Source organism: Spodoptera frugiperda, chromosome 23 (assembly GCF_023101765.2).
Source record: "Spodoptera frugiperda isolate SF20-4 chromosome 23, AGI-APGP_CSIRO_Sfru_2.0, whole genome shotgun sequence".
NCBI classification, from domain to species: domain Eukaryota; kingdom Metazoa; phylum Arthropoda; class Insecta; order Lepidoptera; family Noctuidae; genus Spodoptera; species Spodoptera frugiperda.
The window spans coordinates 10,410,683-10,438,243 of NC_064234.1; the positions used below are offsets into that span (position 1 = coordinate 10,410,683).

The following is a 27,561-nucleotide window of genomic DNA, read 5'->3' on the forward strand; positions in this document are numbered from 1 at the left end:
GCGCTGTAAATATTCGGTCCAAGTACGGAAAGGCTCCCGCCACCCCGGCCGCGGGTGGGGCGGGGAGACGTAGGTACGCTCCTGCTACATAAGCGGGTAAAAGTTGAAAGTTCACCAACGCCCCGCACACGAGTTCGCGCTGTTAGGGAACGCTTCTTTATTTAAATTCTATTGCAACTTGTTCGCCATTGTAGTCTCGGCTGAATTCGCAATGCCGACTCTAATTTTTCAATGTTGGCCGAGCCCCGTTTTTCTGTTGTGGAAACTTGTGCAATTGTTTCCAGGATTTCAATTTGGCGCCGTTGAATTTCGACACGTATTTGGATGGGTTTTATGGTTATTGCAGTTGCGGTCCAATTCGCTTGAAACAAGCTTTGCAAATTATCATTGCAATGACGACGATACGTTGAACTGGCAACGACTGCGAAGTGAAATGAACACGAGTATCTCTTTAACAAAATTGAAACGGATTACTGTTTGGGTGATGGCCCGTTCGCGTGCCACTGTAATTTGAGCCCATCATCATCATTTACATCTGTCATACTTACTGTACATATGCTAGGCTGAAAGCTTTTGGGTGGATAGTTCATTAAATTGAGGTTGTTTCATTAATAAAACAAAAGGTTTTGGATATGTGAATGAAAGCTATTATTAAATAGAAATTAAAAATACATTTAAAAACTATACGCTAACATAAAAGTCAAGGTTTTCTATGAGGTCTTTGGGGTATCGGTTTCAGTTGAACTTGGGCTTTCAGGCATGTCTGTATCTGGAGTCTGATCGGTGGAGGAGTGCATGCTCTCATCGTCACGATAGAGGGTGATCGCGCCGGCAGTTGGCTTGGTGTAGTCGTATTCAGGTTCAACAGCGGCTTCATACTTCTCATTTTGTAGTTTAGGATCATAGAAGGAGACGATCGTGAAGGCACTGGAGGTGCCTGCGAATGCTATGCGTTCTTGGTAGCTGCTGACAGCGAGTATAGTTCCCTGGCAGGGGTAGGAACATGTGATGTATCTGTTATGGAGGTTGATGACTTCCAGGCTATTGGTTCCACTTCCACCAACAAGAGCATACTTACCTTTGCGATTGTACTGGAATAATGATATAATTTGGTCAATAACATGTACGTACAATGAGACTATTAGTCGGAGAATGGATTTATTTGTGTAAGCACCAAATGTAGTTTATAATGGATACAATAATATGTTCATAATTAAGGTACATTTATGAGCTTTGATGGAGCGTTTTGATAGTGGAATATTAGATGTAAATTACTCAATTATACGTATTCTAGTTAGAGTTAATTACTTCTAGTAGGTAGGTTTACAGGCCGGATAATGGCGACCTGAATATACAAGATAATGTATATTAAGTGCTTTCATCAATACCTAGGTATTTTCTAGAATAACCTATTACCTAGAATATAGAATACTTTGTATCTAAGTAAAATATAAGACTTTAATCAACTGTTGCCAAGCTATCAGCCATGTGGATTCACGTGTAAAAGCTGATAAAAATTCAACAAAACACTTTTTTTTCTTTAACAAATATCGCTAAATTCTACCTTTTATTAGGTAATGCAAATAACTTTCACCTTTATTTTCAAGTACATAGAAATTACTTTAGACTATCAACGAAAGTTGATGAGTAAATTGGGCTAGTTGAAAATCAGTCAATTTGGAGACGCAGCCATATAATTTGATTAGTGAAAGAAATTCCCCAATCTAATCTGTAACTCGCAGGTGTTCAGTAAACTTATTTGATTTTCAACAAATCAGTTCAAACGATCCAGAAAGAATTTAGAATTAAAGTTATGCCTTGATAAAATATTTACTCCGACTTTTTATTTTGTAGGTCAAATGAATTATAAAATTGATTTTAATTTGACTTATAAACAAAATAGGGATGATGACGGGGTATGAAAATTAAAAGTCCGTCAGTTAGGTAATAAAAAGTATTGGAGACAATTTTTTTTTTATTTTGTTCTATAAGATAACAAAACTTAGATAAAACGAATCAAAAATTAGGAATTATACGAATACAAATACGTCATTTCTACATATAAAACGTACCTAGACGTGATGTCACACGATATTACAAATCAGTATATCTTCGAAAGTATTTGTTTCCCATAGAAAACAAAAATACGTGTCTAACGTTTTAATCCACAAGACGAAAATAAAATAAAAATTAGTCATCTAACCTATTATAATAAAACTATGCTAATAACTTACCAACAACAAACTTAAAAAATAATTAAGACCATCTAAGAGTTGGTGTGTTACTTCATAACTTAAACTTATCTCAAAATACACCCCATCATAATAACATCTGAGCCCATATCTTGTCCTAATCACATGGAAAATACCTTATAGAAAGGTACCTTATAGAAAATACCTTATCAAAAAAAAAGAAACCTTATCGAAATTGTAAGAGTTATTTTTGAGTATTGTTCCTATTGGAATACAGTTCATTACACCTGTTAAATATGTATAGCAACAAATTACATTATGAAGTCCCACTACATGATTCGGCGCTATCAGAGAGACGAAGGGATCATAAACCGACCTAAAGAAAAATACTATTTACGTTCAGATGAACGTGACCACAGATGTGTAGTGAAATATTATTGGATAAATGAATTAAATGAAGGATTAAATAGAGTAATAAAGAATTACTGAGAGAACCTGACAGGTCTTTAGAAGATTTGGGATATCTGGTCAAAAACTGCGGTTATTCTGATGCTGAGAGTTAGATGGAAACTAATAGCTGGCTAAAGGAATAAACTGAGTATTGAATATTGTCTAGGTATATATATTTTTTTTCTTAAAATACGTTGCCCCACCCTCGGATTTTCTCCTATGTCGTGGGTGTATTTACAAACATACAAGTTTACATACACATGACACGCAGACCCCGAAACAACAATTTGTGGATCACACATAGAGGTGCTCCATGCGGGATTCGAATCCGCTACACGTTGCGCAGCAGCCGGTCGCCCAGCCACCGCACCAACTGTGCAGTCATATTATAACTATATTTTACATTTTTTAAGCATCGAAAAAATGTCAGATGAACAAACTAAGCTTTATTGATCCCGAATACCAGGATCAGCAAAAATATGCACGAGGATACTCGCAACTCGATACAAAAATGAAACAAAAGAAGTTTAGCAAAGCAAAAACCGGAAAATATTGCCAATTTTTCAACGAATACCGGTGAAGCATTTGAAAATTGAATTAACAACGAACATACGCGGACTGACAAGTGTATCTGACAGGCTGGCAACCCCGGGAGCATAACTCACGTAATTGTATCTCTGTATCAAACAAGAATTCTGTAAGGTTTACCTGTGAAGATGAAATTGGATGAATTTGTTCACTGATGTGATATTAAGACGGAGATTCTATAAATTAAATAAAACATTACCATGTAACGCTTCGTTTCTTTTAATTGTTTGCAATAATCCACGAGTAACGCAAGAGTTTTAAGTACCTATATTCCAATAACTATATCTATATTGTACTTTTAGTACCTTAAAAACTATGTAAAATTATTTGGATTTCAACAACGGTACTAAATTTTTACTAAGGTAAACGCAGGTATTAAGGCAATTTTAAAATGAACCATATTTTTTTAGTACACAAGTTCCTCTAAAGATTAATAGTTTCATTTTATATGCTAGTGTTATGTATAAAATATGTATTTACTGAATCAAATAGATTAAAATAGAGGATTATCTTGTAAAAAATAATTTTTAATGTGACTTAGTCGATTGTTGCAATTACCGACCCATAAAAAACGGCTGTGAAGCTATTAACGATTTTTATGCAGCTATTCCCGATCGTGTATAATAGGAGGCCTTTTTCCAGTAATGGCATGTTTATAAGCTAGTGATGGTGATCAGCGATCTTAATAAAATACAACAAAATAAAAATGCAAATACTTATTCGTATTTTTTTATTGTCGTTCTTTTTAATAAAACAAATTGGTACTTCATTTTTTCACTTAAATTAAAAACCGGCTGAACTCCGCAAATTTCATTCTTATACTTAGCGTCCCGTTTGTCTCGTAATGTAGTTTTGGGAATATTAACCCTTTTTGATGCCTCATATACACTGGTACCCTCATTAACTGCTTTGATTGCTTCGGCGAGTTGTGTTTTACTGTAACTTTTCGCCGCTTTTGTGGCTCCATACTTCTGGAAAAAAAAAATTGTATATTTTATGTTGCTTTAGTCTAGAAGTAGCATTGATTAATAGGTACCTATTATTAATTATTATGTTATCGGCTTACTCACGTAATGTTTTGACGAGGAACTCGACTAGTTTCAAGCCATGCTAGAGGCTCATATTCATGAGCAGCATTACGCGACACACGACGCGGCGATTGTCGCACTGCTACTATGTGAGTAAGCCGATAACATAATAATTAATTTAGTATGTCTCACGAAAGTTACAATAAAATCATAGGTACCTATTATGTTATAAAATTAGGTGAGAAATTAATTAATCTATATATGATCGGTAATAGCTTCTTATAGTTGGTATTGCCGACCCTTATGGATCGGTAATAAAGTATGTATGTATAAACATAAATTGTATTACCGACTCATAAAAAAATGGTTATTTAAATTCAATTGATCTTCGGAGTAAAAACTAGATTATAGTTGATTAATGTCACAAAAAATATGAACAAATGCACACTGTTTTAAACACAAAAACAATAATTTTGTACTGTAACTATTCAATATCAATCCTCGAAAAATATCATAACTTTGGTTAAATTGACAACGCTAAAAGGTAAAAACTAGATAAAAAAGTTTAGTCGCTAATAGATTTTTATAAAGACTGATAGCTTAGATTTAAACTGGTTCTTAAAAATACTTGTGTTTGTGTGATATAATAATATAAAAGAAAAATAAAACGAAAAGTTACGTTGCTGCCATTGCCGACTTATGGGTCGGTGATAGCTGCCACGACTAAAACTGATGAAGCTAACACCGTCCCGTTTTAATTTAAAATTTTATCGTTTCAAATTACTTTTTATTAATAAAATGTCGTAAGAAATCAAAAGTTGATACTTAAATGAATACATTTAGTAACATAAGATAAAGTATAGACGTCATTTGTTTGTATAAATGTCTTAAATAGAAAAGTCACGTACTTACTTGAAGGAACAAGGGAACAGTACGCCATGTCCTGCGTCCACGCTGCCCCGTAGTAAATGACGTATTTTATCTATTTTCTGCACAGCTACTCACAGTAACGTAAAAGTATACGATGCTCAAGGAATAAACGCGTCTGTAACTTTGCCTACCTATAGTTAGAATAGTTCTGGAAACGTAAAGATTTCGAATTACTTTTATAGGTCGGTAATAACTGCAGATTTTCGATGGGTCGTTAATAGCTGCGTTTACCTTATGTTCAATTATAACCGATATGATTTTAAACATAAAACTTTATCTTTTAGGAAAATTGCCTTCGAAACGTTTATTTTTAACCAATCAAAATATCAACTTATTCATCAGCTTTTTGTTTGAACAATTAAATATTTTCCTAACAAAGTCGAACACCGAAATAACTTTTCTATTTACGATAAAATGTCGGTATCATTTTAGTACAAATTACCAGCTACCATGTTGGAAGTTTAGCTTGAATCTAAAACGATAGCAAACTAAAACGACAAAGCCAACATCGTGACGTTGAGGTTATCTCAGTGAAAGTTAAACTAGGTTCGCGCAAGTAGTTGATAACTGAAGGAAAATTTCACGAGAGAAGTCGTGCGGATAATTCGAGAGAAAAAAGAATATGGGACACGAACGAACACACTGGATCATAATCGCTAAACCGGATAGAAACGTTATATTTGCTCAAAATATTTGCCCATTCCGTTCTTTCGGTTGACGTGTTTTCGACATGTTGTGTATGCAGTAACATTTGTGTGTTTAACACTAAATTTATATTGAAAAACCGTTCTCTATTTTGTCCCATATTCGGTTCTATTCTTAAATCAAGGTAAAGGATCGACGCAACGCAAACATTATCATTTTCGTCATCATCATTAATCAACGTCATTTCATCACTCCCTTTTCCTTGATATTCCTTCTCATACAATTCATTTGGTATGTGCATATTTGACATCATATTTGCATATTATACGGATGCAGCTATATCTATCTTCATACCTCCATTTCCTCGTCTTAAATCACTTGAAGTGTGGACCTTTATTTTTCCTTTCTTTTCATATTACTCAATTTATCTTAGAGCATCCTTGTCTTTTCTACTTTCTCATTAAAACTCATCATTTTTATTTACGTTACTTCAAACAGACAACACAACTACAGAGCAATTCATTTCCTAACATTTTTATTCATAATCTCTGCGCACATTCGTTCACATAGCTCTATCCAGATATTTGTCGAATAAACGAATATGTACAGTGTAAAAGGAATTCTGTGTATCCGAATATGCGCTGTGCACTGAATCGATTTTGACAACATTTTCACCGGCATACCGATGGAAGCTTATATCTTTTCTAGCTTTTATTTGTATCGGCTATAAACTTTTTGTTCGTTCCAAATAAAATATATGAGATCCAAGCTTAAATTGTATTCTGGCTCCCTATTAAAGATTCAAATGAAACGAATAAAAATCAAGCTCTGATATTGGAAATTAATATTAAATAAGACACATTTAGTATGTTACTGAGGTCGTGGTGGCTCGGAGGTTTAAGACATATGTGAGAATGTGGGTTCGAAACCCACCAACGGCAAGTGCCAATGTATCTTTTTCCAAGTTATATGTACTTTCTAAGATTATTTTGATACCACTGATTAACAATGAAAGAAAACATCGTGATGAAACCTGAGCTTATAATTTCTAATTATAAGTTTGAAATCGCCAACCCGCATTAAGATTAATGCTTAAACCTTCCCTATGCAAGAAGAGGCTTTTGGTCAGCAGTGGCCACTTATAGGCTGTTGATGTTAAATAAGACACGTTAAGTGAGTTACAACAGGTCACAAAAACTTATAAACTCGAAAGATACATATTATGAGGATCTACATAAATACTTCTACATCATCTAATCTACGCCTGAATTTAACAATCTCTATTTCACGAGATAAAGCTATAAATGGCACACGCACGAGTAAGATCTATTCTAGAATCTATTTACATTGTGATCGTAATTCCCTAAACCAACATTTTCCAATCAACGTTAAATAAGTTACTCTAAAAAGAATGGTATTAACACGAGGACAAGAATCATTTTCCTCTAAAATTTTGAAGATACGTACATCATAGGAACGCCAATATCGACATGCGTAGACATACTCGCCGTCTACGTCTGGTCTTCGATTCTGGACCTTGACAAAGCTTATTAGCTTTCTAGCTGCTAGGTCCCATACACTGACACCATCAGTGGGCATCCAACTGCCAGCTATAAGGTGTTCTCTCTGTAAACAAAGAAATAAACTGATTATATTATTTAACTTTTGTTATGGTATAAGATGCCGCCCATCGACACCTAAAACACCTGAGGCGTTACTAGTGCGTTGCCAGCATTTTGGGGGTTAGGAATTTAAGGGTTGCTGGGGAAATCGGGGATTAGTAAGATTGGGAAGGGAGTAATTGGGCCTCCGGTATCTTCACTTACACAATGAAACACAAAGCAAGCGTTGTTTCACGTCGGTTTTCTGTGAGGCCTATGTTTCACATGGTATCAAATCACTCCGGTCGAGTCAGCCCATTCGTGCCGAAGCATGGCTCTCTTACACTTAAATTAGTTTGTATTTTGTTGGTTAGCCAACAAGCGCCATAGATTAATAATGTGAAAATTAAGGGCTTCTTAAGTTTTACTAATAAGAAAAAAATAAACAGCCTATTACATTATACATGTACTTCTAAAGTCAATTTTTAAAACATATTTATAGATCTATTTCAAGCCATATTCAAAACATTACATTATATTTGTCACTCAAACCTAATAATAACCAAACAATGAACACGATAATTTAGTCACCCACACGTGTTTACAAAGAATCTATTGGAAAATTCGTTTTATTCTCAATTGAAATTGAATGTCAGTCTATTTCCAAATGGAATTCTTTATCTTTTTATTACTAACGCAACCTTTACCGTGACCTTGAATATAGTAGAAACACGTGTACGCCAACAACACTAACGTAACCCAAAACGTAAACCCAAAACGCGTGTAAATCTTTCCCCTTAGGGGTTACGATAAAAATGTGGCATATTACTTTTGTATAGTACGTTTTACCCTAAACAGAGAGTGAGGGATGTGTGCAGAAGCGGATTAAACTGAGAAGGCGCCATAGGCAAGCACCCCTGTTTTTTTTTTGGCACGCCCGTGCATTTTTTTTTAATGCATCAGGCTTTTTTCCTGTGTCGTGGGTGCGTTTACATACATACAAGTTCACATACACATGACACCCAGACCCAGAACAACAATCTGTGGATCACACAAAGAGTTGTTCCGTGCGGGAATCGAACCCACGACACGTTGCACGGCAGCCAGTTGCCTAGCCACCGCGCGAACTGTGCAGTCAAATAGAGAGAAATAAAGATAATCCTGTGCGCCCTTCTTGTAACTTGGCGCCCTAGACACTTGCCTAGTTTTCCTTAGAGATATTGATAAAACATACTATACGATCCAAGATTTCCTTAATTGTTGACCAAATAATAATTCCACTGTATTTTGAACTGTATTAGTATTGACCATGTATGAGTTTCACCACTGTATTTGAAATGCTTAGGATTGACCATGAGTTTCACTGTATTTACATTAATAATAACTAAATTGACCATCTATAATAATTCCAAATTCTAATACCAATACCAACCTATGTAATTATTGTATGTTTATTAGACAGGTCATATTTATTGGAATAATTCTATGCCTTCTATAATAATACTCTATAGTATTATCAGATCTATGGTCATCTTTATAAAAAGAAATATTTTTGTCTATGATATATACTCTGTGGTCATCGTTTTCTAGTTCAGTTGTTTTTTAAAAGTCACATTAAAGTATTTATATAAGTATTTTACATAATATAAAGTGATTTCCTAACCCTATAACAACAATATTGATTATTATTGAATATATTACCAAGATCAAACTTACATATGCCATAATAAAGATACTTAGATAATACGGCTCTGGACGTGAGTGGAAAACATAAGTTACATAATGATAGCAGCGGAAAAATGGCGGCAGTGACAGTATGATAACAATATTCTCTCTGGGTTAAGTTTTGTAACATTGTACTGTGTTTGTTTTTCTTTGAACGTTGAGACAGTTTACTGCCCTATTTTTGTTAGTTGAAAGAGTTGTGATTGTTAGCGCCTGTTTCAACACCTTCATATAAGTACCTGATAAACTTATATGACAGATAGTGTATACAAATTACGTTCTTAATTCAAAGTTATCTGATACATAGCGGCTAACCAGAAATTATGAAACAGGCCCTTAGTCTCTTTTTTATATGATAGAGAACGAACTAGACCAATAATGATGGTAAGTCAATGATAAAGCGATCAGCGCCGCCCATGAACATTATCAACACCAGGAAAGCTGGATGTTTGTTTCTGATCAACAAGCATTCATACTTGCTAAGTGTCAAAAAAAAATTTACAAGCCCAAAATCAAATAAAAACTTTAAAAGAGCCCCTCAAAAAATTCAAAAGATAAAAACAACCCTGCAAAGAAACGACTAAAGTCTATTAAAACATTGTTTACCCACGCAAAATAAACCTAAACAATGAGAATTCATGTTACCTTTAGGTACATGTTAATAAAAAACTTCGAAAGTACCGATACGGTTACACAATGTTCTAGAAAGCCGAGAGTTCCAGAAAGTTCCAAAATAGTAACAATGTAAACGCTGAACCGTGACGCTACCCTGCCTGTCAAATGTCAAAACACGGACGGTCCGTTCAGTTAGAACAGAACTTTAAATGGATTGAAACAGTTTCACCTATTTCTTTTTTATGGAATAGGTAACAAACGAACAGACAAGCCATCTGATGGTAAGCGATCAACGCCGCCCATGGACACCCGCAACACGAAAGGAACCACAGGTGCGTTGCAGGCCTTTTAAAAAGGAGTAGATCCGACATTGGAAGACTTTATTTTTTCTCCAATAAGAAATATGTAAAGATTACCTGATTCTAGTTGATATTTACTGGTTCGCTTTCATGAAAAGGGAGAGCAACGCCATCTATTAGCAATGAAGAGAACTATAAACTATAGCCTAAAAGAGGGTTGTAAAATACGACGTATCTTTCCAAATAACATTTATATTGACTTACCTACCTACACATTGATACTATAAAAATACGTATATTTTATAATAAGAAAGGATTTCATAATGCCTAGATAATAATGAAGCTTCTATTGAACAAAATATGTAATATTTTCATAAAACTATTTGTTTTCCTAAAAATCTAAAAAAAACTTCCAAGGTCACAGTCGTATCCTTCAATACGCTTGACATTGATAAATTACCTAGTAAAATTATTAATTCTATTATCTAAAGTAAAACGAAAGAATATTTACTTTGGTAAAGTTAAAAATAAACAAAACAATTTCTTTTGAACTAAGTTAGTAATTAGATTAATTATTTTATTTCTTGTCCGCATCGTTGGTCAAGTGGTCGCAAGTGCGCCTACTAGGCGTTTCGGGTTCGATTTTTGAGCAGGGTAAAACATTATTGAGGTTTTTTCGGCTTTTCTAATATTCCTCTTGTCCTGATATTGCAATAGTCTATATGGGTGATTTACTTATCTGATGAAAAATGAAAATATCACGTTCAAACTACTGAACGGATTTTGATACACATAATGTTTTTGATATACATAATGTTAAGTATTTTATATCACTTTAACTGCATAATAAATTGGCTTAAGCTGTAAAATTATGCTGGATGTTTCTACTAAATAAATAAATATCTATATGAATACATAACATTGAAACGTCCACAAAACCACAAAAAGTTATAATTAAAAGTATGCAGCAGCATATTTCAACTACAAAGCAGTATTAGTACGTACAATGTTCACAAAGTTATACCTCGTACTAGGGCTTTACAAACTAAAAATATCGGCAGCCTCAGCAATAATAATATTCTTCAAAGGCAAAGAACAACTATACAGGAGCATCAAACTTCATAACGAGGTACAGTCGTGTGCACAAATGTTATGTCATGTTACATATTTCGTTTCAAAATGAGTATACATTTAAATGCCAAATGTAATGCAATTTTTGTCACGCCTGATGATTTAGACAAAAGCAAGAATAATAATATAATAAGAAAGAAATACAATAAAAAAGAAGATAGAAAAGTAATTTATTCAGCACCGGGCACGATGCACCGAAAATACAACACAAAGAAAAGCTATACTTAATTGTTAGAGTTAAAGTTATACAACATATGAAATGCAATATAATAAAAAAATAGCAAAGCCAAGGTGGCAACATGCCCATGTCGAAAGGGTTGCCTGCACTCATTTTTGGTTGTCCAAACCAATTACAAATCAACTAAACGGTGTTTACGTGTAAACTGTTCGAGAGAATCTCTACTAGTTTGAAGTTACACCGGGTCTCATAGAAATGCGGATATTGAAAATTTTCCTTAAATATTCTCGATCTGAATATTAAACCTTGCGCATCGCATTTGTTCTTATTTATACTAATAACAATAACTACAAAGTGGCATTAAAATAATTTCTTTTTTTTACTACAAATAGTATGTAATGTATTTATGTCGACGATTGTACAGCAACGGCTTAGCTGTAGATGAAACACCACGAACTTCCACTACGACAAAGCGAGAGTTTTTAATTAAAAAGTGACTTGTATCGCTGCCTAAGACCTGTACCTCTGCACGGAATTATTTAGGACCATGTTATTTTGTGAGTTCTATAAAAAACCGCATTTTTTGAGAACGACCACGTGACCTCTACTTCTCCGTTTCTAAAGATTTTCAAATATGTATTTGTTAAAAATAATCATTCATTCAGTACCTTATGGATGCTTTAAAAGAAACTGTTCAAATTAACCACGATGTTTATAAATACATAAGTATCTAATATTCTTCAAAGGTAAAGAAAGATTTAAGTGTGGGAGTACTATGCTTCGGCACGAATGGGCCGGCTCGACCAGAGTGATGATCGGCTTCACAGAAAACCGACCTGAAACAACGCTTGCCTTGTGTGAATGAGGTTACCTGATGCATAATTCCCCCTTTCCAATTTTCCCAATCCCTAATTCCCCAATAACCCTTAAATTCCTAACCCCTAAAAGTCCAGCAACGCACTTGTAACGCCTCTGGTGTTTCGGATGTCCATGGGCGGCGGTGATTGCTTACCATCATCCGTCTGCTAGTTTACCGGCTTATAACATAAAACAAAATTGATGAACCGAAACTCATTCTTAGAAATAAATCAAATTCTTACTACAAGACAGTACGATCTGTTACGGTTTACTTACAAATTACAATATCACCCACGCAAAGGCATACATACATATTATATTAAGCACATTTCTTATTAATATTTAATACACGTGGTATTACTTGGTAATGAAAACAGTATTTAGACTTTAATGTATGCGTATCACATTACTTATTTAGAGTGACTTGTGCGGTCTTTAGCGATGCTAATCAAATTATGATGTCCACACTTAGGTATTTTAAAATGAAAATTAGAATGTTTTGAGAGCTAAATTATATTTAAATATGGCTGACATTGAAAGACGTTGAACAACGTTTCTTTATTAAATACAGCACTTAGCTCACAGATTAGATAAGTGCGTTGGTTTTTATAGAGAATCGTGATTTGCATAATATTATTTTGGCTAAGTGCATTTGTAATGAATTTTATAATATAATTATACATTTTAGAAAGTTTTTACAGATTACCTACATCAAAATATTAAGAAGTTATTATTTTCAAAATTAAATCTCAGGTATAAAACATCTATATTAATTACGAAATACTACATAGGTAGCACCTATTAATCCCTGAGATGGTTGGTAAATGCACTATCGTGAGACATACTAAATTGAATTAAAAATCACGCGCTGCGTCTGCGCAGCACGCTGCTCATGATGAAGAGTCGCCATATGACTCGAAACTAGTAGAGCTTTTGTCTATTGATGTATGTGAGTAAACCGTGATTTTTAGTGAATTTACACTGAAACACCTATTTTTCTTCAGCCATAAATGAGTCCCTAGTAAAAGGGGGTCTAGTCTATTGCGATATACCTGTCACAAGCTAGTTTGAATAGCGTGACATTATGTTATGTTAAGCTATAGTTTACTATGTTATTTTTATGTAGATAATTTCAAAAGATGGCTACGCTTTACGTAAGAATATGTAAGTTTAAAACTTCAGCGAAGATAGCGGACCCGCATGGACGTAAATCTGGGGCGATATTCTTTGTCGTATAAAGGAAAGTTTTCCAGTAATGTGAATTAAAAACAATGTTTCGTTACATTTACTTGCACACATATAGTGTTACTCAGATAACCGGTATTAAGTAGGTGCCTGGTTTTAATCTTATTCTTTTATCATCATCATCATCATCAGCTTGTTCTCGTCCACTGCTAAACATAGGCCTCTCCAATGGCACGCCACTGAGCTCGATCTTCAGCTCTACGCATCCAACCACTACCAGCCACCTCTTCTCTTATACATACAGGGTGTAAGCGGAACGCTCCCAAACGTCGCAAACAGGTGATGGTAAAAAACGTGTATTATTTAAAAAAAATAAAGAATTCAATGTTTATTTTAAGTAATAATAGTTGTAATCTAATGCTGAATTTTAATATAGCATGAATAATACAAACACAAAAACGATTAAAATTATAAAAACATAAACAATTTGTGGCGTTTTTCGGGAGCGTTCCGCTTACACCCTGTATAATTATATAAAAAACAAACGTTGATTGTTAACTCGAAAACGGCTGAACCAATGTGGCTTATTTTGATCTTGAAGTTTAGGGAAAGCTTAAAAGGCGAGAAAAAAGAAACGATGGATATAGCTAACACAAACACATGCCTATATTGGGAGACAAACCCCGTAATGTTATACTTACGTTTAAATCAATGGCATCGCTGCAAATGTCAACTCCTTCGAAGGTCATTACGCATCCGACTTGACATCTTATGTCCCAGATCTGTAAGTAAAAAAAGACCTATAAGTCATGACTTAACACACATTTATACATATGTATTTTCCTACCTAAATGCAACACGCTCCTCATAAAGCCACCAGACCTCCACAGATGGGGCCTAGTAGGGCTGATGCCGACCCGGAGCTGCGGACTACCTAACGGGTTACCGGGGCTCTGGCTCGAAAAGCAGGCGTAGGAACGGGGTAGTTTTTATTCAGTCAGAGTTTGACACTCTCTCTCGCCTCACCCAAGTGATTGGATGATTTTCCCTCCTATGAAAAAAAAGCCTAAAAACAAGAATTTTCAGAAACCGGTACACTTTATCCGAAATCATCCAATCACACTTTGTTTGACCTAGGAATCAAAGTCAATAATATTTGTTCGTAGATAAGTCGTACCACTACGCAACCAAGGCACAATAGTTTAAGAAAGAAAAACATAACTTAGTAGTGCCGTTTTCACGGTATGTTATACCCTGTGTGCTATAACAAGGTGCGGCTGACAGATGCCAGTATGACGTTGACGTCTCTCTTTAGGGATGGACATTAGAAAAATCTTTTTTTATCGCTATCGATACTCGCAGCATGCATTTAATTCTCTTGAATTTTTTTATTAAATGTGTGTGTTATTTAGTTGTGCAGTCTAACTACGTGTATATACTTGTCAAAATAAATATTTTATGACCGAGCCCTGAGGTGTTTCAGAGTTACAGTTTTACAGAACCGTGAAGAAAACAAGGATATATTAGTTTGTATATGTTAGATTAAGTACCACCACGCATTATCAATGGCGCCGGAAATGTCTAGAAAAATGCCTATTACATATTTCTGCTCAGATAATGTCACTGTGGTTTGGGCAGAGAGAGCCGCGTCTACAGTGGATTTACCCACATAATTAAAGGTTTTTTAAGAATGATAATTGAACAAGGCACGATTTTCGTTTTTTATTCTAAAAAAACATCGACTACCTATCCATCGTAGCCGTACATCCCATCACTAAACACGACTATGGCTTTACGTTATACGCATAACACTTTACTTTATTTTTCATTTCATTAGATTTTAATTGAATACTAGAACATTCCGGTTGGTTTTAATTTAATTAACTACGCATCCGAATGATTTAACATAATACGAATGTGATACAGCTAAAATATTAAGGCATAATTTTTAAATCGCAGCAACTTTCAAGAGTGATACGAAACGTTACTGAATCTGTCAGCCGCACCTTGTTAGAGCGCATTAGGTATAGTAAACTTTAAAGCACATTATCTGAAGATAGATAGTCCATTTTAACTACCGCAAACGAAAGAAAAGATCTCGCGGTTTTCTCATTAGCATTTTCAAAATTGACTCTTATGCATTAAAGTTGGAAACTAACGCCAGAACTTACACTCGCATATTTTCTTTCAAGTAAACTTACTTTCAGGAAGTTTCATAAATTACTTACACTTAACTTTTAGTTTTCCAGCACGTACTAGCACTTAGATATACCCACTACATAAATTCTTTCATGAAGCTATACTACCTATTTATCTTAAATCGCTCTAAAAAGTCCATGAATTGTATCAGAAATAAACATTCCTAATGTAACTGTAGCCTTGATCCAATAGTATTCTGATCATTGATTGGTGGTGATGACTACGAAAACCAGAGATTTTTTTTAAAACACTTGGATTTTTTGGTGTGTCGTGGGTGCGTTTACAAACATACAAGTTCACATACACATGACATCTAGACCCGGAACAACAATTGGTGGATCACACAAAAAGTTGCATTCTACAAGTACTGAAACACAAAATACCCACCTATTCGATTCTACGGAATATTATCATCAAAATAAATCTGCATGGATTTTAGGACAAATAGTCTCGTCTCTTATATCCGATTAATAACTCGTAAATGTAAACCATGCCTTAATAAAATCTGGGGCACGGCAGTGCCCCCGCCAAGTCGAGCAAAAAAAAAGCGGCACGGCCGTACCATCCTTTTCTCGAAGCAATTCGGGCCTTTTTCGACCCCCTATAATTCGGTTGTGGATAAAGCAAGAAACCTGAATCTTCAGTAACTAATCCGGCATTGTATAAACACGGAATATTTAAAATTTCAGTCAATTTGAACCAGTAGTTTAAGAATGACAACTTGTTAAAGTTTCTAAATTTTGTCACTCACTGACTCACCGATCATCAAAAGTCCAAGGCACTTCTAGCAGACTTAGAAGCTTCATATTTGGAATACATATAGAGTTTAGTGTCTTAATCATGGGAAAACTTAAATATTTTGTAATTTCGGTCCAGTTTTCCAAATACACCAACTGCATCAATAACTTTGTAATCCCATATAAATATATGGGATTACAAAGTTATTTATGCAGTTGGTGGTTGGTGGTGGTTATAAATTTAATAGGTGTAGATAGGTACCTACCATATGAGGCAAGGGAGGGGGTATAGGGTGGGTAAGGGTGTGTTTAGCCCATGAAACTGAAATATCATAAGACCTTTAACAAAATTCGTTAGAAGTAGATGGTATCAAAAAGAAAGGCTCTACAAAAAGAAGTGAGATCCCATCAAAAACATCCTGTAAAAAACCCAAGTCTCGCAGCTCAGTCTTTCTACCGTCAAAAGTTGTGAGATCCATGTAATACCAAGTCGGTTAATCTATTTAGTGTCTACTTGAAGGACCTTCTGTCTTAAGTTATTACATAAGTTATTATCATGCCAATATTAAAAATATTTAACGTTTAAACAAATAGATCGACTTGGACATCGCATGAAAACAAAATGAATATTACAATATTATATTAGATTCTTTAGTCTCTCGCGCCTCACGCGATTGAAACTCTCGTTCCTGTTGGTCGCTGGCCCGTCGTGCTGTGTAGTGTGATACATACTAATAATCAAATCAAGCGATGTCCAAGTCGATCTATTTGTTTAAAAGTTAAATATTTTTAATATTGGCATGATAATAACTTATGTAATAACTTAAGACAGAAGGTCCTTCAAGTAGACACTAAATAGATTAACCGACTTGGTATTACATGGATCTCACAACTTTTGACGGTAGAAAGACTGAGCTGCGAGACTTGGGTTTTTTACAGGATGTTTTTGATGGGATATAATCTACATAATCCACCAAAGTATAGGGAATCATTATCTACGTGGCTGAAGCTTTTACACAGCCACGATTATTAATACGATCCAATGTAAAATAATTTATTACATAACTACGTATAAGGTCGTATCAGTTCAATGAATAATTCCATTATCTAATAGACAGGTAATTTTAATCCCTTTCGCATTAAAATTAATACCCTGCTTTAGCGTCACATACATAAATAAATCGTTTTTTGTTACGTTAAAAACATTTTATTACGTAGACGTATCTAGATCAGTAGCTATTAAGTAAGTTATTAAGGTCATAGTAAGGAGTGATACCTATCAGGCCTAACACAAATTCCACCAGTATTACTATCTAGGTACCTGGGTACATCAGTACCCTTAGTATTAGGTACCCTTAGAACGCGTTTGGTGCTCTGATTGGTAGGTTTATTCGAGCCGGCCAATCAGAGCGCCGAACGCGATCTCGTTGCGATTACTTTAAAACTCATACTAAGTTTACTGACTGACCAGTATTGACAAACGCAAAATCGAAATGTCTCAGAATATTTTCAGTTAAACCTTGCCATACAAACTTTACTTAACAATTTCAATAGTCTACGTTGAATCTCATATTAAAAATGAAATGAAATGACTGCACTCCAGAATTAAAGTACTTAGGTAAGTTTCTGCAAGCAACCGCGAGTTAGATTAAAAATCAACAAACGAAAAGAAATGCACATCTAATAAGAATAGAATATTCCATAATACGAATAACAAGCGAACAATACTCCTGCCGTCTGTTTAAAAGCGCTTAATAAATAATTTGAGCAGTTAACCGCGGAGAGAAATATTTTAATCTCGACAGAGAATACCTCTGTATTCTCTATGCTTTGAGTCTGTCGGCGGTCGTTGTCCGCCATGTTTAATTCAGGACGTGTTTACTAGCGTCAAGTAAGTTACTCGCCCCACGTACTCGCCGACAGTAGATTCGTACATTTATAGGGCGACGACAGCGTGGGGGTATTAAAAAACTATCACCTGAACCGTTTATTTCAAGTAATTGTTTTGTTGTTTAAGCAGTGTATGGTTGTATGTAGGTATATGTAGTAGTTTAGTTGGGGTAAGTATCAAAGCAGTGCTAATTTTTAGGCAAAATATTATTACAAATTATATTACTTTGCCTCATAAAGAAAACTAGAAAATGAGGGCCAGGGTCACAAGATTTTCTTTTGTAATATTATAAGCCAGTAAACAAGCAGACGGATCACCCGATGGTAAACATTCGCCGCCGCCCATAGACACCCGAAACACCAGAACATTGCGTTGCCAGCTAACGAAACACAATGTAGGTAATTATTGTTTCATGTCGGTTATCTGTGAGGCCGTGGTTTCACTCGTGCGGAATCACCGGCCCATTCGTGCCAAAGGCTCTCCCACACTTTGAAATTAAGATCAATGTGAACAAGCCAAAATACATATATGTCAATATATATACCTAGTTACGAAAACAAAGATACTAACTAATTTGTCGAGCTTAAACGGAGCATGACAACACTTTGTTCGCAGTTAATAGGCGTGACGAACAACGACAACTATAATATGTTTTCACGTCCAGGAGTTTTTCACCTTCACCAAGGGAGTCAGGGTTAAACGTTATACGTTCTGCGGTCAAACTGCACCCCACATTCTCAAAGTTTTATATACCTAGGTACATAGCTACATTTGTAGTTATTGCTATTTTTCTACCTCATAACAAAGTTAGTTCAATTTCAAACGAGTCTTGTTTTAGAAACTATTCTGTTTGCGTGCTAAAAATGTTTTATAAATCTGTTTAGTGTTGGAGGACATCAAAAGGTTACGTTTTTGTTTGTTAGAAGTCATTTTAATTAAATATTTAGTTGAGAAAAGTTTTGCCTGCACTGCTGGTAATGTGGTTGCAAAAGCATTTCTTTTTTTTTGAGGGGGGAAAATCTTCCAATGACTTCTCCCACCTTGGGCGAGGCGACAGTGACTGTCAGTCTGTCTAACTGACTTAAAACCACCTGTTCCTAGTCCTGTTATTCGAGCCGAAGACCCGGTAACCTGCTAGGCTGACTGCCGCTTCGGCATCAGCCTTACTGGGCCCCTTTCTATAGTGGTCAGGATCTTTGAGACACGCGCGGATCGCGACGGGCCGCGCGTTGTTGTTGCAAAAACTTAAAATCTGAATTCCCAAAGGCATATCCAATGTATATTGTCCGTCAAGTCTAAACAATTTACTAGATACGTTTGTAATATGAATAGAGTTTGAAATATCTACTTACCCTAAGGGTCTTATCCCAAGCTCCACTCGCGAACAGGAATGGTTTATGTGGATGTGCCCTCAATGCGACCACCTGGCCATAATGCATTCTCTGCAGCTTCTTGGGGATGAACTGCAGTCGAAGTTTGTGCACTTTGTATGTAGCGTCCGCCTGTTAACACAAAAAAATATATAAAAACCTTAAACTTTTTTTTTTTTAAATTCTGCCTTATTTTTTGAATGGCGAGGCAAACATAATTCCTGAGCAAGGGCTCTTAGTTTCTGAAATTCGAAACTAAGAGCCCTTGCTCAGGAGTAATCTAAAAACTAACAAAAATTTTTGAAACTCGATATTCTCACTAATATCAGCGAGCTCAGTTCCTGGTGCAATGGGACACTGCAAAAGTTACTCAGCTTACACCCAACCAAAGTTAAACAAATTGCTCAATCGGACATAAATACTGACACAGTATTACTGAAAATTTCCGATACATAAATCCAAATAACGCTCCAATATTCCCTTTAGACGTCTCTTGGATATGAAACAAACAAAATCACTCCATACATTCGATCCAATACCATGTGTGTCAAACATTAATAAACAAAAAGGTTTTTTATTACATATTTTATTCAGTACGCCCAGAGTTAACGATTCGTTTCTCCAATAACATTTAAAATATCCGACCCAAAAATTTAATGTCAAGGCCATCAAAGTTATAATAAAACCAATGCAGGAATGTCCCATTTATTACCACACTCAACCAAGATTAAGCCGTAACGTTTTACAACGTTTTACTGGTGACATTTTATGCACACTGTTAAAGAACACAGTCATTTTCTGTGGTTGTTACAGGACTTACGGGAAAATTACGTTTTATATCCTTGATTGTCAAACAACTTGAAGCAAGTTTGCCTGCCGAATATAACTTGGATAGGGCAGCTAAAATACATTTAAAAACATGATTCAGAAGTTGCTTAGTTAGATCTTTATTTAGTAGAATTATTCAGCTACACAAGATTTTGAAACCAATTCCAAAACCTAATTTAGATCCTCAGGTGAAACTTAGAAGTCGTTTACAAGACATCTATACCAAGTTCAACATGTCATGTAACACAGTTACACACCACTAGAGGAGACACTCAAGGAGTCTTCTCGCCTGCAAAGGATGAAAGGGACAGTCAGACTCTTACTGACAAAAACCCACCCCCGTGTCTCGTGACCCAGACCCGTGCGTGCGGCGCGTCGCCTTCTGCACGCGCCTCAATGAGCCATCAGACCACCACAGATGGGGCCCATTAGGGCTGATGCCTAATCCGGAGCTGCGGACTACCTAGCGGGTTTACCGGGGCTCCGGCTCGAAGGGCAGGAGTAGTAACGGGGTGGTTTTTAGTCAGTAAGAGTCTGACACTCCCTCTCGCCTCGCCCAAGGCGGGAGAAGTCATTGGATGATTTTCCACCATCAAAAAAAAACAAAAATGTGTCTCGTGACCCGTCAATAACACATTGCTTGCCCCAGATATCAAAGAAAACATTTGTTCCAGTATTAGTTAGCAAGTTTTCTCAACGAAACCGTCTTCTAGTATCCACTACAATTATTAAAACATGTCGTCTCTCATCCATATTTTCACAATTAACCTCGTCAAATTGCCCATTGTCAGCCTTCATTAAATTTTATGTTCTAATCTAGGCGGTGTACATTAAATCCCTTTAATTATAAGCTCAGTGTAACTAACAATTTGTAAGATAAACCTTAGTACTTGGCTTTGTGATTTTATTGTTATGAGTGTATTGTAATTCTAGGTACTTATATCTATCTCTCTAGATCTTGTCTAGTTACTCGACTTGTAGAGGGCATCCATTGTTTCAAGGATAAAGTTTCATTTGTTGAATTCACTGTTAATCCACAAAGTTATTCTTGTTTTGCTTTATTTGCCCTAATAATTAATATTCGGGTTAGTTAGGTTATGTACCGCGCCTACGTTCTCGAAGTTTCTCGGCTAAAGGGTTAGAGTTAAAAATGGCGTCGGTTTTGTTCTTGTTTGTTAGCTTTTGTACATGTTGGTGTGTTAAAAATTTATTTTCGAGGAAAGTACGAGTAAAATATTCCGATACCGCATCTACCTATAAACGTTTTTCTAAGAAGTGGCTAATGTAAGCCTTGGTATAGGTATTGAGCTACCTTTACAATTGTCTCTACTAATAAGGCATGTACTGAAATTAAAATAGGCATGTACTAGTATCGGACAAGAAACCAATTACCGTGCACAGGTGCGCCCAGTAAACTAGCAATATTATATAAACAGTAGGAACGGGTAGGTTTTTAGTGAGTAAGAATCTGACATGCCCTCTCATCTCGCCCAAGGCGGAAGAAGTCGAAAAAAAAGAAAAGAAAAACATGTCCAGGTAGGTTTTTATACAGTATACACTACCGATCACTCAATAGTTGAGATTTATAAAAACTAACGACCAAAAAGTTCTAATACAAAGCTAAAGCTACATAGGCACATAATTGAAAGTTATCTTTCGTTGTTGTTCCTTTTTCCGTGTTTTCTCGATTTCTATAGGTAATATAGAATTTACAAACACAACAAATACGTATCTCCGAATAACCTAGAGAATAAAATAAATAGGTGTAGATACTCTTTTAGCTTTTCTACCTTAGCGAAATAACAATAAAAATACCAACGGATCGCCTTTTGCTTTTAGAACGTTTTCTCTTTGTCGAGAAAGTAAATATACGCCTCAAAACGTAATAAAATATCCAATGAACATAAATACAGCTAAACACAAAAGAAAATGTTGCAATCACTTCACGAGACTTGTGTGTGTGTGTGTTTTATGTGTTGTTAGTGTTGACTCTCGCCAGGTTTAAATAACTATGTAGATATTACACCCACCTTTTTTGAGGGGGGAAAAATCATCCAATGACTTCTCCCACCTTGGATGAGGCGAGAGGGGTGTCAGACTCTTACTGACTAAAAGCCACCCCATTCCTCCTCCTGCTTTGAGCTGGAGCCCTGTTACGTTGTCCGCAGCTCCGGATCGGGGTATTACACCCAAGTAATTAATATATTTACAGTCGTAAGGATATATGTATACTCGTAATGTAGACATACACACCTCTTGTGTTTCCATATTATAGATTTTGATCGACGTATCAGAATAACCAACTGCCATCTTCTGACACTCCGCCAGCACACCCACGGAAAGAGCAGCGCAACGTTCTATTGAAAAAAAAAGAATTTACAAGTATTTTGGTGATGATGGTACATGAAAACGAACTTATTTTAGTCAAACTTTCAACAAATAACAGAAATTGACTGCCTCGTTGCCGAGTGGTCGCAAGTGTGACTGCCGGGCAAGGAGTCTCAGGTTTCGATTCCCGTCGTCGGGCGAAGACTTCTGGGTTATTTTCAGTTTTTCGAAAATCTTTCAGTAGTAGTACGTACGTTCCGTTGTAACGCCTCTAGTGTTTCGGGTATCCATGGCGGCGACGATTGCTTACCATCAGGTGATACGTCTGCACGTTTACCGGCTTATACCATAAAAAAATCTAATACCTAATCTAATAGTGCTGTATGAACTTTTATCTTTGACATCTGATAAATTAAATCACCACGTATTTAGCTAAAATTTAGCGTGGTGATATGAGAAAATCCAAGCGTGGTAAATATTGACTTACGTGTAACAAATGGCGTAGCATACAGCGATGTTCCAGGACTCCCATAGAACTGCATGTTGAGGCTCTCCACCATCGGATCAGCTTTGATACAGAACCCGGGAGGATCCTCGATTGACGTGTCTATCTTCACAAATAAATGGACAATGTTAATCGATATCACTGACAACCAATTGGACTTGATTTATGTCGGCGTGCCCTTAGAATTGGGCTTTGAAATAAGCGGTAACATTGAAATAGTTACATACAGGGGAATACAATCCCGGGATCCCGAATCTCGGGATCCCGGGATCCCGGCCGTTTTCTTGTCCCGAAAATCCCGGGACTGTACTTGGCTAATCTCGGGATAGGATTGACATTAAAGGAAAATAGCTATTGATAGAGTATGAATTATCCTAAAGTACAAATACATGAATCAGGGTTGGCAAATAGTATTAGACGTGAAATGAGCCTGTTCGAAAATGGAGGAACTCGTGGATATCACTTAGAAATAGCAAATAAATATCTAATGTCTATTCCTCCAACCAGCGTAGAACCTGAGCGAGCGTTTTCAGCTGCTGCTTATATTGGCAATAAACTACGAAGCAGGCTTGGAAGTGAAACGTTGGATGCTTTGATATTCCTGCGATTGTATTTTCGAAATTCTAATTAGTTTTGTTGTGTTGTCTTTTAAATTTCTTGCAAAAGTATTTTGATTGTTTTGTCAATTTTCGTTTCGTACTGTATTGTGTTGTGATGTGATTTATATTGTGCAACGATATTAAAATCATTTTTTTTAAATAACTCAAGTTCTGTTTTATGAGCCCAATTAGAAACCACAAAGTCTAATCCCGGGATAGCCCCGATCCCGGGATTAATTTAAAATCCCGTAAATTGAAAAACATGCTCATTGTATCTACATACAGGTAATAGGTATTAACATCATTACCAGGCCTACTCGAATCAACGAAAAACAAAGTATCGGACGACTTCGCTGATTGCGTACTTTTGAACAAAAATGAACGAATGAAATGAAGATAAATAAATAACTTTTAATATTAAATTATGTTATTTTAAGTAATTTTATTAGTAAATCAACAAAACCTACGGCCGAAAATTAACGAAACTTCGGATTCGTTCGAGAACCGGAGTAGACTTCTCCTTCTTCTTTTCTTTCATTTCTCAATCATCAATCCGTATTTCGTAATCCCAGCGGATATGAATGGAATGGTCGATAGAGGGCGCCCTAAACGGACATATATGCCCATATTGGCGATATATTAAAAAATAGCCAAACATATTAAAGACCAGGCATGAAAAGACTGATAACTTTTGATGAAGCGAAAGAAGTATGTAAGATTCGTAGCAATTGGCGTTCCAATAGCTCTGCATACCCTCATGGGAGATACGCCTAAGGTTATGTATGTAATCCGTACTCAGTGGTCAGTACACATTACTATCTTTAAGTAAAAACACACGTATGCTCGTATCGTGATCGATTACAATATATCGCTTGTTTCAAAGCCTCACTGGAACAATTTCTGGTCAAAGACTATCCACAAACCGCTAGGCCGGTAATACCAATGGGAATCGAGGATAACATTTTAATCTTCGTTATTCCCAGTTGTTATTTGCTACATCGCGAACGGAAATGAATACAGGGGCTTTTGTATTCCAATAAATAAATAAATTGTATTTGATGAATGGTTCTCAGTCTTGAGTTATACGAGAATTCGTTAGGAACAGGTGAATGAAATGAATGATAAATTGCCGTACCTTACCTACGTTATTCCTGAATTATGTTTTTAGAATTGTCAAATCTTATAGACTACGCCAATGTTTGATACACCTAGGATACCTACTCTTTTGAAAAATGCTGTTGATTTTGGATTGTACTAGCAATTGTTCCAAGCGAAAATGAAACCTGGTTTGCAGCCAGTTATCTGGCAACCACTCCGCCAACCGTAGGTACAGTCAAAAGCAGTTCAAGCCAAACATCACGCATTCATCAACTTTAATCAAACAGATAATGCAAAATCAATACTTACAAATTGAAAAGCAGAATTCAAACAGGGTTTCCACAATTTCAACAATAGCCATTCAATACCCATTGTCCTTGTTAATAGGATTCAAATTTCAAAGTACAAATACCTGAGGGATCTCGATCCGATATACGGCTCCGTCTATGCAGGCTGCATAGCAGACATTTGGTTCAAAAGGGCTGTATTCCAAAGCATGCACGGGCTTTGGCGGGAACTGAATGTTTCGCAGCGTACAAAGGACTGTACCTGTGCTGCCATGACGCATCTAAAATTTCCAAAGAGGTTTAGGCTTGATATTTGTTTGTTTATTGCCTAATAATATTTCAAGGCTTGCTAAAGGTGACGCATTTAGTTGATAGCTGTTTTAATAAGGTACCTCATTGTCGTACATTTAAATCTACCCACTGTTACAATTTTTGCTCTATTTCTCATTTCAAAATAGGTACAACTTAGCCAAAAGGTCTTGAGTAGGCAGCAAGAATTGGGCACTAAATAGTTAATGGTTAGCTAAGTACCTAAGTACTTTGAATAATGTAGGTAGGCACCTAATTCGGAAACGTGGGTGCTTCGTTTGTATTCAAAGGGAATCAAATTGGGCTACTGTAATTACAAACGTATAAAGTTTTGATGGTCACGATCGTTTCTACAGTTCGTTTACCGCACATCAAAAGGATAGCGAGTAAAATTGCGTTCCTATAGCTGTTATTTTAGGTTAGGTTGCAATATCGTCCGTTTACTTTCCTTTATTCTATTAACTTTGAAGCTTCTCTAGTGTTTGGAGAGCTAAAACAATTACCTCACCTCTATCGCGCCTGAGGCATGCCCCACGATAATGTGATATCCGTTTGGAGAAAATTGCATAGAAGTTACAGCACCCTTTTCCGAGTTATACCATCTGTTCTGCAAAACCTTATTTGGAGTGCCTCTCAAGAATGTGTCATGATTCTCTTTGACCCAATTGAACTGATTTTGTTTAGGTTTCCCTTCGTAGAACATAGGATACCATAGATTCGGATTACGTTCATTCTGATAGTAATTTTTTAGAGTTTTTGCGTAATCCTGTAAAATACTGTTATATTCCAATCCTGTCATTTTTTCTTGGCCTACTGGAGTATAAATACCTTTTTTTTTTTTAAATAGGTACACAGTAGGCAACCCATAATATAATTATTATGTACCTTACCTACCAGCTTCCTAGGCTTTGCAGAAGGGGTGACCTGATCTAAAATTTCCAATGTTGAGCTATATAACTACTTCGAAATTTTATTTATCTTAATATAAATAATTGGTATAGGTAATGGTTGTCCTTTTTTAGGTGTATAGTTAAGTAGATAGGTACCTGGACCATACCAGTCGAATGACCCACAATAATAGTTTCTCCATCAGGCGCATAGACCATACTACAAATAAAGCCACATTCCGACAAATAATGATCTTCGATTAGAGTTTTGTTTTCGGTGTCCTTAAAAAATCTTTCGGTGTTATCTTGTAACCAAGCTATATCGGATATACTGAGCCTCTTTTGAGCAAACGAAGAGAAAGGTATTTTAGCATGATCTTCATTGCGTCGTAGGTCGTTTTCTATTCGTTCTCTAAACTCATTAACAAAAACCTGAATATCTGATGTGCTCTCAGAAATATTGTAACGACTGTAAGTTGTTACTTTGTAGCTAGAATAATCTTGTGACTTCGACATTGTACCCTGGATAACAGCGGTTACCTACTATAGATAGTTTGAAAGTAAAGTAATTATTTTACCAGGCAAGTAAATAAAACTTTCAGAAAATTACAATACTCTGAATTGACATTGCGTCAATATTTTTTTCTATGTACTGACAGCGGAATTGTTTTCATATGTGATCAAAATAACGAGTTTTAATCATAATTAATTGTTTAAAAAAATGTATTAGGTCCAAGATATTTTGGACTTTAACTTAAATGAAAGCTCATTTGATAAGTTGTGTTTACATAGCCTTGGCATAACCCTTAAAATTGCTTATGGGCAGACGTGCTCCATCGTAGGCCCCATCATCACTTATAGCGGCCAAACGTCGGCCCATTTAACAATAAAAAAATAAAAATAAAATACAAATACATTTATTCTCTCATCATTATCATAGAATATTACTTTCTAACAGTTAAAAGAAACAATTTATTCGTTCTGACACAATAACAAAACTCACATTTTAACAGATTTCATAAAGTATTCTTTCTAATGCTGCGTAAAACAAAACGTATCACTAATTATTTTTTCTGGTAACCCGTACATTGTGAAAGA

General features: G+C 35.8%; 1 protein-coding gene across 1 annotated transcript; it reads right to left on the reverse strand.

Moving 5' to 3' along the window:
* Nucleotides 1-624: 624 nt before the first annotated feature.
* Nucleotides 625-27,093, reverse strand: LOC118267315 (uncharacterized). Its single transcript, XM_035581240.2, has 8 exons — nt 26,623-27,093; nt 25,393-25,548; nt 23,266-23,389; nt 22,704-22,807; nt 19,605-19,754; nt 14,127-14,207; nt 7,301-7,459; nt 625-1,091 (listed from the first exon to the last, which is right to left on the reverse strand). The coding sequence occupies exons 1-8, from the start codon at nt 26,977-26,979 to the stop codon at nt 711-713; spliced, it is 1,512 nt and encodes a 503-aa protein (XP_035437133.2). The 5' UTR covers nt 26,980-27,093; the 3' UTR covers nt 625-710.
* Between the last annotated feature and the right edge of the window lie 468 nt (nt 27,094-27,561).

What these genes read in the sequence shown, in the direction of transcription:
- LOC118267315 (XM_035581240.2), bottom strand. Translation starts at nt 26,979, where the DNA reads ATGTCGAAGTCACAAGATTATTCTAGCTACAAAGTAACAACTTACAGT. An exon ending in ATAATATGGAAACACAAGAG is followed by an intron (nt 19,755 to 22,703) that starts GTGTGTATGTCT and finishes TTGTGTTAACAG; the next exon opens with GCGGACGCTACATACAAAGT. An exon ending in CTTGGGATAAGACCCTTAGG is followed by an intron (nt 14,208 to 19,604) that starts GTAAGTAGATAT and finishes TTTTACTTACAG; the next exon opens with ATCTGGGACATAAGATGTCA.